This window comes from Lichenostomus cassidix, unplaced genomic scaffold, assembly GCF_008360975.1.
Source record: "Lichenostomus cassidix isolate B80296 unplaced genomic scaffold, HeHo_3.0 unassigened_scaffold_chr26, whole genome shotgun sequence".
Classification (NCBI taxonomy): Eukaryota; Metazoa; Chordata; class Aves; order Passeriformes; family Meliphagidae; genus Lichenostomus; species Lichenostomus cassidix.
Genome location: NW_028147268.1, coordinates 1,674,397 through 1,685,148, shown reverse-complemented (window position 1 = coordinate 1,685,148; position 10,752 = coordinate 1,674,397). Strand labels below are relative to the sequence as shown.

General features: G+C 55.2%; 1 protein-coding gene across 6 annotated transcripts; it reads left to right on the top strand.

Moving 5' to 3' along the window:
* The first annotated feature begins 1,337 nt into the window (after positions 1-1,337).
* Positions 1,338-10,559, top strand: RHOC (ras homolog family member C). Of its 6 annotated transcripts, none has more exons than XM_085044310.1 (6): positions 1,338-1,432; positions 2,734-2,806; positions 8,655-8,812; positions 9,066-9,186; positions 9,496-9,626; positions 9,767-10,559. In XM_085044310.1, exons 2-6 carry the CDS (start codon positions 2,800-2,802, stop codon positions 9,938-9,940), a joined length of 591 nt encoding a protein of 196 aa, XP_084900436.1. In that variant the 5' UTR covers positions 1,338-1,432; positions 2,734-2,799; the 3' UTR covers positions 9,941-10,559. The 6 variants fall into 6 exon arrangements, with proteins under 6 accessions (XP_084900436.1, XP_084900433.1, XP_084900438.1 ...); XM_085044307.1 differs by having other exon boundaries at positions 2,734-3,000; XM_085044311.1 differs by having other exon boundaries at positions 1,363-1,461.
* The last annotated feature ends 193 nt before the right edge of the window (positions 10,560-10,752 follow it).

Below are 10,752 nucleotides of genomic sequence, written 5' to 3'. Positions count from 1 at the left end.
GTCCTACTTCAGAGTCTTTCTTTGCAGAGCTCCTGCAAAGAAGACTTATCTAAAAGCCAATTATCTCTGATTAATTTATGTAGGCAGGCAAACAGGCCCAGGCAAAGCCATGTGAGCTGCTATCCCTCTGCCCTTGGTACTGGTCAGAGCCATGGAGTATCTGTCTGGTGCCCACAGGCAGTGGGAACCACTGCCGTGCTGCCAGTCTTGGTGTGGTGCTGCCTGGGGGTCTTGCATCCCTGTGTCTGGCTGGGAGGCAGCAGTGATGGCCAGTCTGGTGGGAACAGGAACATTCCACATGGAATGGAAGGGAGAAAAGGCTCATGGTTTTCCCGTCTGTGGAGGAGGGAGTGGGGCAGGTTGTGGCTGCCAGGAATGTGACTATCCCTTTCTGGGAGCTCAGGCACTCAAGCAGCAGCTGCCTCTGCCTCAAGGGTGGGCTGCCTGCTGGAAGCATCCCTGCTGTCCCATGACCCTCTGACGGCCATCTGGTACCCCTGGTACTCCTGATGCTCTCTCTGAACTTATTTGCACAGCCCTGTTCCCCTGGCACATTCCTTTTCGTGCTGGTGGCTGAGAACTGGCTCTGCTTTTCCAGGTCACTGCCTTGCTGCTGGATAAGGCAAGAAGGCAGAGGCTGCATTTAAAGCTTCCTCTGTGGTTCCCTTCTCTACTAAGGAAACATTTCCTTTGGAACCAACTCCTGGCCCGGGGCTTGATAAATTAAGAAAAATTGTCTGCAAGCCCTTAAAATAGCAGCAGTTTATGAGCTTGGGTCTGGGCCAGGCCCCTGGGGCTGCTTCTCTCTGGCCGAGGGACAGGAACTCTGCCCTGCAGCTGGATGTCACGGAGGAGCAGCCGCCTGGTGCTCGCTCCTGACAGCCCATGGTGGGCACGGGGAGCCGGAGCCTCCACCAGTGGCACTGGGCTCACCTTAATGCAGGGTACAACACGTCACAGCCCCCTCTGCCAGTGCCCTGTGGAAGGGACTGAGACCCTGGGGACAAGGCATGTCCTTCTGCCACCTCTGTGTCTGTCACAGTGCGAAGAGGTCTTTGCTGTTCTACCTGGCACGTGGGTGTCTCAGGGCAGCAGCTCAGCCCCTCCCGAAGGCTGGGGTTGTGCCCTCCCCACCTGGCCTCGGGACCCCAAACCGGGAGAACACTGTCGGGGTGCCCAAGGGCTCAGCAGGGAAACAGCGGGGAACGTCGAGCGTGCTGGAGCCGGTGGGGGGACAGCGCTGGGAGTGGCACGGCAAGGCTCGGCGCGGCACAGCGCATCACGGCTCGGCACAGCCCATCACGGCTCGGCACAGCCCCGCGTTCCCGCTCCGCCCTCGGGCGGCCCTGGACGGGGCGGTGCCCGGAGCGGCGAGCCCGGGAGCGGAGCTGGAGACGGGAGCTGGAGCGGGACGCGGTAGCGGCGGAGAGAGGTGCGGGGACGGCTGGGGACGCTGCTGGGGTCCGTGCTGGTGGGGGGCAACTGGGGAGTGGGGATACTGGTGGTGTGGGGGGATACTGGTAAGGAGTGGGGTCAGGGCTGGGGTCTAGGGGAACTGAGGTTTTCATTACTGGTGGTGATCAGGTCTAAGTTACTGGTGGAGTCTGGGGAAACAGGGCTTTGGGATTACCGGTGGGGCTTGGGGGAACTGGGATGAAGGTTTACAGGTAGAGTTTGGAAGGATTGAGATCTGGGGTTGCTAGTGGGATGTGGGGTTGCTAGTTCTGGTAAGGTGTGAGCTCAGAGATGAGGTTGCTGGAGTGTGGGGTTACTAGTGGGGTGTGGAGTCAGTGCAGGGGTGGGGTGTGAGCATTGCTGGGGGAATGGGGTATAGGGTGGGTGGCCCAGCTGGGCTGGATGGGGTACAGCAGGATAGGGTGCGGTGGGTGTGTCTGGGTTGGGGGTCCCTTGGTGTGGGCAGGGGTGGGTCAGCTGCACCTCAGTTACTGGAGGTTGTCGTCCCTTGAGGGTGGCCTTGGGTTGTGGGTCCCAACTTGCAGTTGTCCCTCAGGCAGTGTCAGACCTGGGATGAGAGCCTGGGAGCTGCTGCCCCATCCCACATCCCTCCCTACAGCACCCGCTGCAGCAGTGTCCCTATACACAGCCTTGCTCATGGAGTGGCTACTCTGTGTTTTCTTCAGAAAAAGGAAAAAAGTTCCCTTTGCTTACTGCTGAGCTCATTCTTAAACATTTATATTAGGGGGGCTTGCGGGGAAGGGAAATAATTGTGTAATGTCTTAGGAGCAGGGGAGCATTCCAAAAGCATGACTGCGTGGCCCTTTCCAGCACTAAGTCTGGCAGCCAAGTCTCCCAGTGGCCGCCAAGCCCCCTAAATCCAGCCCCAGCCTCACGACACTCCTGTGGGAATGGTAGCATGCTCCCTGGGTTGCATCTGCATGGGGTGGGCTGGGAGCAGGGCCCTGGCTGAGCCCCCCAAGCTAACTTCTGTGGGAAAGTGTTCCGGTCGGGAAACTGGAGACTGGAGGTAGTGGTTTGGCTGGCCGTGTGTCATGGAGATCAGTTGCATTTTGTTTCTATTTTGCCAAGTGCTTTTGGTGTCCAAACGCCAAAAGTCCAAACAGTTTCAGTTTATGTCCAGCTCCTCCTTCTCAGCTCAGGTAGAGACTGCATGAGAATTTATGAAGTTTAACGTGAATCCATGTTCCTGATAGCTACAGCTTCTCCGGGGAAACATATAAGTGGAAAATAAGCCAAGTCACTGTCTTCCAACAGGTTATTGGGAGCATTTAACCGGGCTCACCTCCCAACTTGCCGTTTGCACTGGAGAGGCGTATTGACATGAAAAGTAAGGAATTGTATTAGCAGATATTGATCGGCGCTGGGGCAGTCAGGCGTTGCACAAGTACAGGCATCTGCTGAGATTGTGGCATGTTATTTGGAGCTTTCAGCAAGACACTTGTGCTACCGTGAGGCTGGGAAGGCTGTCACTTCTGCAGGAGGTAAAATAAGAACATGGCATGATGTCCTTTGGAAAAGGAGGTAAGGGCAGGCAGCTTTTCCCACAAAGCTCAAACACTTGTGGTTCGAGCTTTGTTTAGGCTTTCAAATTCTTCTGTTCCAAGTTCCTTTCTGTGTTTTGCTTGTGGATGTTTTTTGTGGGATTTAGCAATGAAAACATGCCAGGCTGGACTGCTCCGGGTCTGGGTCCAGACAGTTGCCCTTTGCCACTGGAGTGTGCGGTTAGCCCAGCCTGCCTGGTCGTGCCCAAAGAATATCTCCAAAAAAAAGGGGTAAGGTCTAAACTTGAGCACTGAGTTGAGCTCCTATTTTGATGATCACTCATTTGAATACAGCAGGTCTAGAGGTCTGAGGAAGGTTTCAGGTGGTAAATACAGACATTTTCCTTGGTGCCAGGTAGTTTTGGCAGCGGAGGCAGGCGGGGTGGCAGGCGGGGTGGTAAGCAGGCTGGGAGGCTCGGAGCAGGGGGCTCTGGTGGTACTGGTGGTGGATGTGGGTCTGCTTTGGATGTCAGTGATGGCTCTTGGCCTAGGCGAGGGCTGGGGAGTGGTCTGTGCTGCACAAACTAACCAGCTTGGCCAGCCGAGGGGCTGCATGAGCATGAAATTGCAGATGCTGCTTTGCCAAAACCAGCGCCACTTGGATGGTCTCAAACTGTGATCCGCCCAGGAACCCAAGCTCTGCCTTGCCCATTGCATTTTCCCTCAGCATTACTGTTTGCTTCCAGTCCTTTCTGGAAATTTTTTCTGCCTTTCAACCTTAATGATTTTATGATTCTGCAGTAAGAATCCCTCTCGCACTTGCAACAGTGGCCAAGACACATGTCCTGTACTACCTTGGCCATGGTTTAGGTGTCTCAGCAAATGAAATTCCCCTCAGTGCGCATTCCTGTTGGAGTTTAATTTGGAAGTTTACTTACTTTATCATTGCACCAGTGAGTCCAAACTACTAAAAGCTTTTTCATAGTGAAACTGCCCCACAGCACTGGGGGTGGCCCTGTCAAGGGGCTGCTCCCAGCACAACTCTTTCCCCCCCAGCTCTGCCCAGGCTGCAGAGTTGTGCCTCTGGCCAGGGCTGTGATCCCTGGTGTGACAGGTCTGACTGGGGTGGGGCTGTCAGCAGCACTGGGGAATTTCTGCTTTAGAACAAAACCTCTCTGTTACCTCCGGGAACTCGAGCCTGGCCAAGGAGGGTTCAGGGAAAGATTTCTGTCCCTGGTTGGAGTCCTTCACAGCATTAACATCTTTCTGTGCTAATCCCGAGTCCCTGTAGCTGACACTGGATGATGGACGCATCCTGCTGCCAGAGGAATTCCCCATTTCCTGCACAGCAGGAACTTCACATTTTGAGGCACAAAGCTGGGAGAGGCCAGTAACATAAGGGCTGCCCTGAAGCCTGGCTGATTTTATGGTGATGGCTTTAGAATAGCTGCTTGGAAAGTAGAACAGAGCAATTTGGGGTCATGTTGCAGCTTTTTGGTGAGCTGAAGGAGCTGCCTGCTCAGGATTTGGCTGGTGCTGGCAGCAGTGGTACACACTAAATCCACAGCCATCCCTGTGTGAGCCCACCCTGCCTGCAGTAGCAGGTGCAGAGATGGGCACAGGAGTCCTGCGGGGCTTGGCAGTGGGAAATGCTGGCGCACGGTTGCTGCTCCCTTTTGTTATCTCCATGGATGAGCAGGAGGCATCTCCAGTGGGGCCCCTTGAGTGCTGCTCACAACCGAGAGCTGCCAGGTTGGATTGCCAGCATGGGCTGGGCAGTCTAGGCTATAATTTGGGATGGTTGGCACTTGACAGAGTTTAAAATCTCAAATTCCATGTCTGTTGTGGATGACTATGTGCTTTTAATCATTTGGCCTGGTGGCAGTTGTAGTAAAGCTGTCCTCAGATTATCATAGAATCCCCAAATGGTTTGGGTTGGAAGGGACTTTCAAGCTCATCTTGTTCCACTCCCTGCCATGGCAGGGACACCTTCCACTATCCCAGGGTGCTCCAAGCCCCATCCAACCTGGCCTTGGACAATTCCAGGGATCCAGGGGCAGCCACAGCTTCTCTGGGCACCCTGTGCAAGGGCCTCACCATCCTTTCAGGGACCAATTTCTCCTGGAATGGGCTCTAAGGTCTCCCCAGAGCCTTCTCTTCTCCAGGTTGAGCACCCCCAGCTCTCCCAGCCTGGCTCCAGAGCAGAGGGGCTTCAGCTCGATGGCCTTGCTCAAGCAGCTCCAGGTCCTCTCTACGTTGTTCTCCAGGGCTGGAGGCTCTGCAGGTGAGGTCTCACCTGAGCAGGGCACAGGAGCAGAATTCTCCCCTCCCCTGCTGCCCTTGCTGGAGGATCAGCCCAGAACATGGGGGTTTCTGACACTGCTGTGTCATGTTGAGCTTCTCATCCACCAGCACCCCCAAGTCCTTTTCCTCAGGGCTACTCTCAATTCATTCTTCTGCATTTGTGCTTGGGATTGCCCTGTTTGTCTTCATGAAATTGTCTTAATGTTTTTCACTCTTTTTATCTGCTCGTTATCTGGCAACAGTGCAAAGACCTTTGCATCAGAGTCCTCATCCCAGGGACTGGCCTCATCCTGCTGAGCAACAGAGCATCCCCTGGCAAAGCAGCTCATCTCTCCTGGAACAGAGAGCTGCTGACATCTGGTGTTGGTGCCATGCCAGCTGCTGGGTCCAGGGCACGGATGGGGCACCCAGCCGATCTTTGAGGCTCACAGCTCTTCCAGCCCCCTTGCCCCGCTTGCCATTGCACACCAGCTCTGGATTAGTAATGGGCTATTTCTGGATGGCTCTCCTGAGTAATGGAATGAATTGTGCTGAGATTTCGGGTGGGGACAGTGCCTCTGCCCTCTGAGTCAGTGCTCGGCATCACGCCGGGCTCGGAAGCTGCTGGGGCCCGGAGCCGTCCCAGGTCAGGGAGGATGTTGGAGGCCGTGGGAAGGAGCTCTGGGTGTGGTGACTGTGCTCAGTTTGGGGCATCTGCCATCCTCCTCGCCGCCGGGCAATGTGCAGGCAGGGCAGCATGCAGACAAGGAGCAGTGCCACTCTGGTTGGTTTTGGTTTCAATCCAAAGTCTGCAGACTGGGCATGGGCAGATCCTGGTGTCTGTCTGGGGGAGGATGCCTGTGTCCTTGGGCATCTGCTGCTCCTTAGGCTGCAGATGTTGTTGTCTGCGTGGTGGTGTGGGTTAGATAGCGGTATGGCCCAAACTGCCTTTCCTCTTGGGGATACGGAGTCACAAAGCAGCATATCATGTTTTGCTATGGACGAAGAAGCTCTGTGTCCAAAAAACAGGCTTTTTCTCCCTGAGGTTGCCTTTTTCCATGCTGTGGACATGCTGCTGGAGAGAGGACAAGCCTTTGGTCAGACAAGAAGGGTGGTTTGCAACAGGGGTTGGACTTATGCACCTTGGAGGTCTTTTCCAGCCTTAATGATTCTGTGATTCCAAGGATGATGCATTTCTGTGTCCCAAGGGATATACTGTCCTTGAGAGTTTTCCCTCCTCAAGCGGCAAGAGCCAGCAGATTCCTCCAACCCTTGTATCTGCTTCCATGACATAAACCGCCTGTCTCCTCCGGATGAACTCCTGGCCAGCTGCCCCTGCGTGGGACTGTGGGTGTGCCTGGCCCAGCTGGGACAGGCAGGAGCAGGAGGGCATGAGGAATAGGGACAGGAGCTCTTTCCCCCTCCATGTTCAGCCCTTGCCTCCCTAAAAAGTTCCCTCAATCCCTAAAAGGGACCCTTTGGAGCACTTTTTTCATTTTTTTCTACAACTTCCGTGTTGCACAGATGTGTTCACCTTCCTGTAGACATGCTGCTCCACTGGGATATGTGCCTCACACTGAGGCTCCCAGCTGAGGAATGTCAGTTCCTCCCGGATGCAGCCCTTGATTCTTTCTTTTCACCTTACAAGTGCCAGCTTTCTATTTTTATTAACAGCTCCAGAGCACTCGGCAGCCATAAACCTTCCTGCCTCAGCTTGTCAGCCAAAGTGCTTGGAACCTACAAAGATCCATGGCTACAGCAGCAGCTGGTCTGGATTTGGGTGAAAGCTCTCTCTCTTTTGCCCAAACCATTGGCAGTTTGATTTGTGAACTGGGGTGGTCCCGAGGGTTTTTGTGACAGGGGTGACCTGCCAGGCATACTGATGAGACAAGTAGCTTTGCAGCCTGCCTTTGGAATGCAAGTCAGCCATTCAGGCTCATTTTTTAATCCTTCACTTGCAGCTAATTATGATGCAGCCATACTCCTGTTTTACCCTTTTCCTCCATTTTCTGTTGGCACAGGGTGTGGGGCAGGGACAGATGCCCAGCCTTTGTTCAAGCTCAGTGTCAGTGCCCTGGTTAAAGGCCAGGCTTGTGATATTCTGGTCTTCCCAGGGTGATCCCAGTGATCCTGGAGTGATCCCAGCGTGGTCCACTCCCACCACTTGCAGCTCAATGCATCAGCATTGGTGTGTGTGTCCTTCCCACAGAGTTATTTCCCCTGAACCTTCCCCAGGCTCCCAGAATGAATGGCTCCTTCCCATCCCACTGCCTAGGCAGAGGGTCTAGAGAGGGATAGGGCTGAGGGGGAAGACATGGAATATCCCTGCCTTGAGGAGAGGTTTCCTGGTCACCTGTAATTTCCCCCAGAGCAGTGTGAATTTTTCAGGTATTAAACCTTGATGTCTGCCTGCATCATTCCCAGGATCTCAGCAGGGACAGGGAGCTGGTGATGTGCTGAAGGCATGTAAGGAGTGGGTCAGGCTCTTTGGACTGGGAATCTGCAGATGGAAAAAAGGTTTTGGTCACAAGGTTGGGGAGGGATATGATCTCCCTGTAGCTGATTTTCTCATGCCTCATTCAGATGCTGTGCCAGGCGTTTTGTGGCATTGTCCTGGCCGATTCCCAGGCTTGGCTGCTACCCCCTTTTGTAACTGAGGGATGCAAAGGCATAGTTTTCCTTGCAGAACTGCATCCTTTTCCCTTGGGACAGAGAGTAACCTACTTTGTCGTGGGGTTTCAGCTCTGTTTGCTGAGTGATGACTGGCAGTTTCTCCCGTCTCCAGTGCCAGTGTTGGCTCTCTTGGTTCCATGGCAAAGGCTCCTTTGTAAAACAGGCTGGGATGGGGCCAGCCTGGTGCTGGGTGCCAGGCACACAGGTCCTGCTTGCTCAGACCTCCAAGAGCTCGGCTTGATGCGTTCCAGCTGCTGATCAGGTTATTTGTGGGCTGGTGGGTGTGCTGGCCACAGTTTCTGCCCTGAACAATTTTTGATTTAAAATAAACTCTGTGTGTATGTGAGACTCTGAGGTTGTCTAAAATTGTGGTTACCTGGGTGGTGGCACGGCAAAGCCAGGGAGGGTTAGATGTCTAGGGAAAGCCTGAGGTGCCTGCTTGCAGCCACCAGCACTGACCACAGCTGGGAAAATTGTCCCAGCCACAGCATCAGTGCTGGGTGTAAATGGTTCCAGTCAGGCCAGTTCTTGCAGTGCCCATGAGCCTATGAGTGTGAAATGGTGTCCAGCAGGGGTTGGGGAAGCCTCTGTCCTGTGTGTCACTGGCTGCTCAGAGTGGGATGTGCCCAGATGCTTCTGTCTGGTACCTCCCAGGCTGTCGTGCACAGGAATTTGGGGGGCCAGAATTGTGAACTGCCCGTGCTGCTCTGTCCTGCTCACCTGCTCTTGTCCCCACAGCCATGGCAGCCATCAGGAAGAAGCTGGTGATCGTGGGAGATGGTGCCTGCGGAAAGACGTGCCTGCTGATCGTGTTCAGCAAAGACCAGTTCCCTGAGGTCTATGTGCCCACCGTGTTCGAGAACTACATTGCTGACATAGAGGTAGATGGGAAGCAGGTAAGGGCCATCGCCATTCCCATCCCTTGCTCCATGGTCCCATGCTGGCAGTGCCACTGGCCAGTGCTATTGCTAGGATTGGTCTGTGTGCTCGGATGCACCTGCAGCACTCAGAGAAGCCCCACGGCTCCAGCATTTCTGGGTCACCCTGAACCTGCCCCAGTTTGAGGAAGAGCACAATTATACCTAAGGAAGATAAATCTGTCACTCCTGGCCTGCAGAGCCACTGAGCCACGTCTCTCTCCTCTCTCAGGTGGAGTTGGCCCTGTGGGACACAGCAGGACAGGAGGACTATGACAGGCTGCGGCCACTCTCATACCCGGACACAGATGTAATCCTCATGTGCTTTTCCATCGACAGCCCGGATAGCCTCGGTAGGGACCAGGGAGTGAGGGGGACCTGAGGCTCCCACAGGACTAGGTGCTGCTACTGAACCTCCTGGGGTCTGGGAAGCTCTCATGCTGCCCCTTGGGGATGCCAGAGCCTTCCCTTCATACCCTGACTTTGTGTGCACTTCAGGGAAATGCTGGCAACTTGCTGAATGGGGAAAGGTGGTGGGAGCAGAGGATGTTGTGGAGTGAGCTCTCTCTGCTCCAATGGAAAAAGCTTGGGGCTGGTTTCTCTCACGAGACTCTGGATTAGCAGCCCCTCAGCTGACAGGATTCCATGTGTGCTTGCTGCAGAGAACATCCCTGAGAAGTGGACGCCAGAAGTGAAGCACTTCTGCCCCAATGTGCCCATCATCCTGGTGGGGAACAAGAAGGACCTGCGGAACGACGAGCACACGCGGCGGGAGCTGGCCAAGATGAAGCAGGTGGGGACAGCCCTGGGTCCCCCCAGCCAGCAACCCACCTCTGCCCATACCAGATCCTGGCTGGAAGGGTTGGATGCACCAAGGGTAGCTGCTGTTGTGTTCTGGCAATGTTTCCAAACCCTGTTTTTACTGCTTCCTAGGAGCCAGTGAAGCCAGAGGAGGGGAGGGACATGGCCAACAGAATCAACGCCTTCGGCTACCTCGAGTGCTCGGCCAAGACGAAGGAGGGGGTGCGGGAGGTGTTTGAGATGGCCACCCGTGCTGGTCTGCAGGTGCGGAAGAACAAGAAGCGCAGAGGCTGCCCGCTGCTGTGAGCAGCCCTGGCTGGCACCTGCACTGGCACCTGGTTGCCCTGCCTGGGGAAGGAGTGCTGGTAGACAAACCAAACAGGACCTCCTGGTGCCACTACCTGCCCTGAACCCTTTGCACCAGAGCTGCCATGCATGCTGGGGTGTCCCTGCGACATTCTGGGGCCACGAGGGGCCAGTGCCTTTAGCACCCGCTGCTCTCCATGGGCTGGGTGTTTGCGTTGCTCCCCGTGCCACCCCATTTTGTACCAAGGTCCCTGGTTTTGCCTTTCCCTTGGGGATTGCCGCGGTGTTCACTCTCCTTCCCCAGCTCCAGGCAGGTGCCACAGAAACTGCTGGTCACAGCTCACATGTGGGGTGTGCTGGGCCCTCGGTGTGCTCTGCCTGCTCTCTTTGGCTGTGCAGGCAGCACACACCAGTGATATGAACTTGCCTGGGCAGCTTTAGCCCTATCTGTGAGCAGAGCCGGGCTCAGCTGCTGCCAGGAGCTCTTTTCTCCTGGGACACGTGCCCAGTCCTGCCAGTATCGCCGCCTTCAAGTCTGCCTTTGTCACAGACTTGGCAGCAGTAAACTGAACTGCGTAATTGGGAGAATAAATGCAAACCGGTATTTTAGTAATTGTAACTTTGCTTGCGTGGCATCCTTCTGGCTCTCCTTTGTGCCCCTTGCTGCTCCAGGCTCCTGCCTAGGGCTTGGGGCCTCGTGCTGCAGGGTGGGGACTTGCCTGGCCCCCAGCCCCTCTTGCTTCAGCTGCTGGTGGAGGATCAGGGCTCAGTAGCCTGTGCTTGAGAAAGAGCCAGGGAGCTGCTTACGTGGG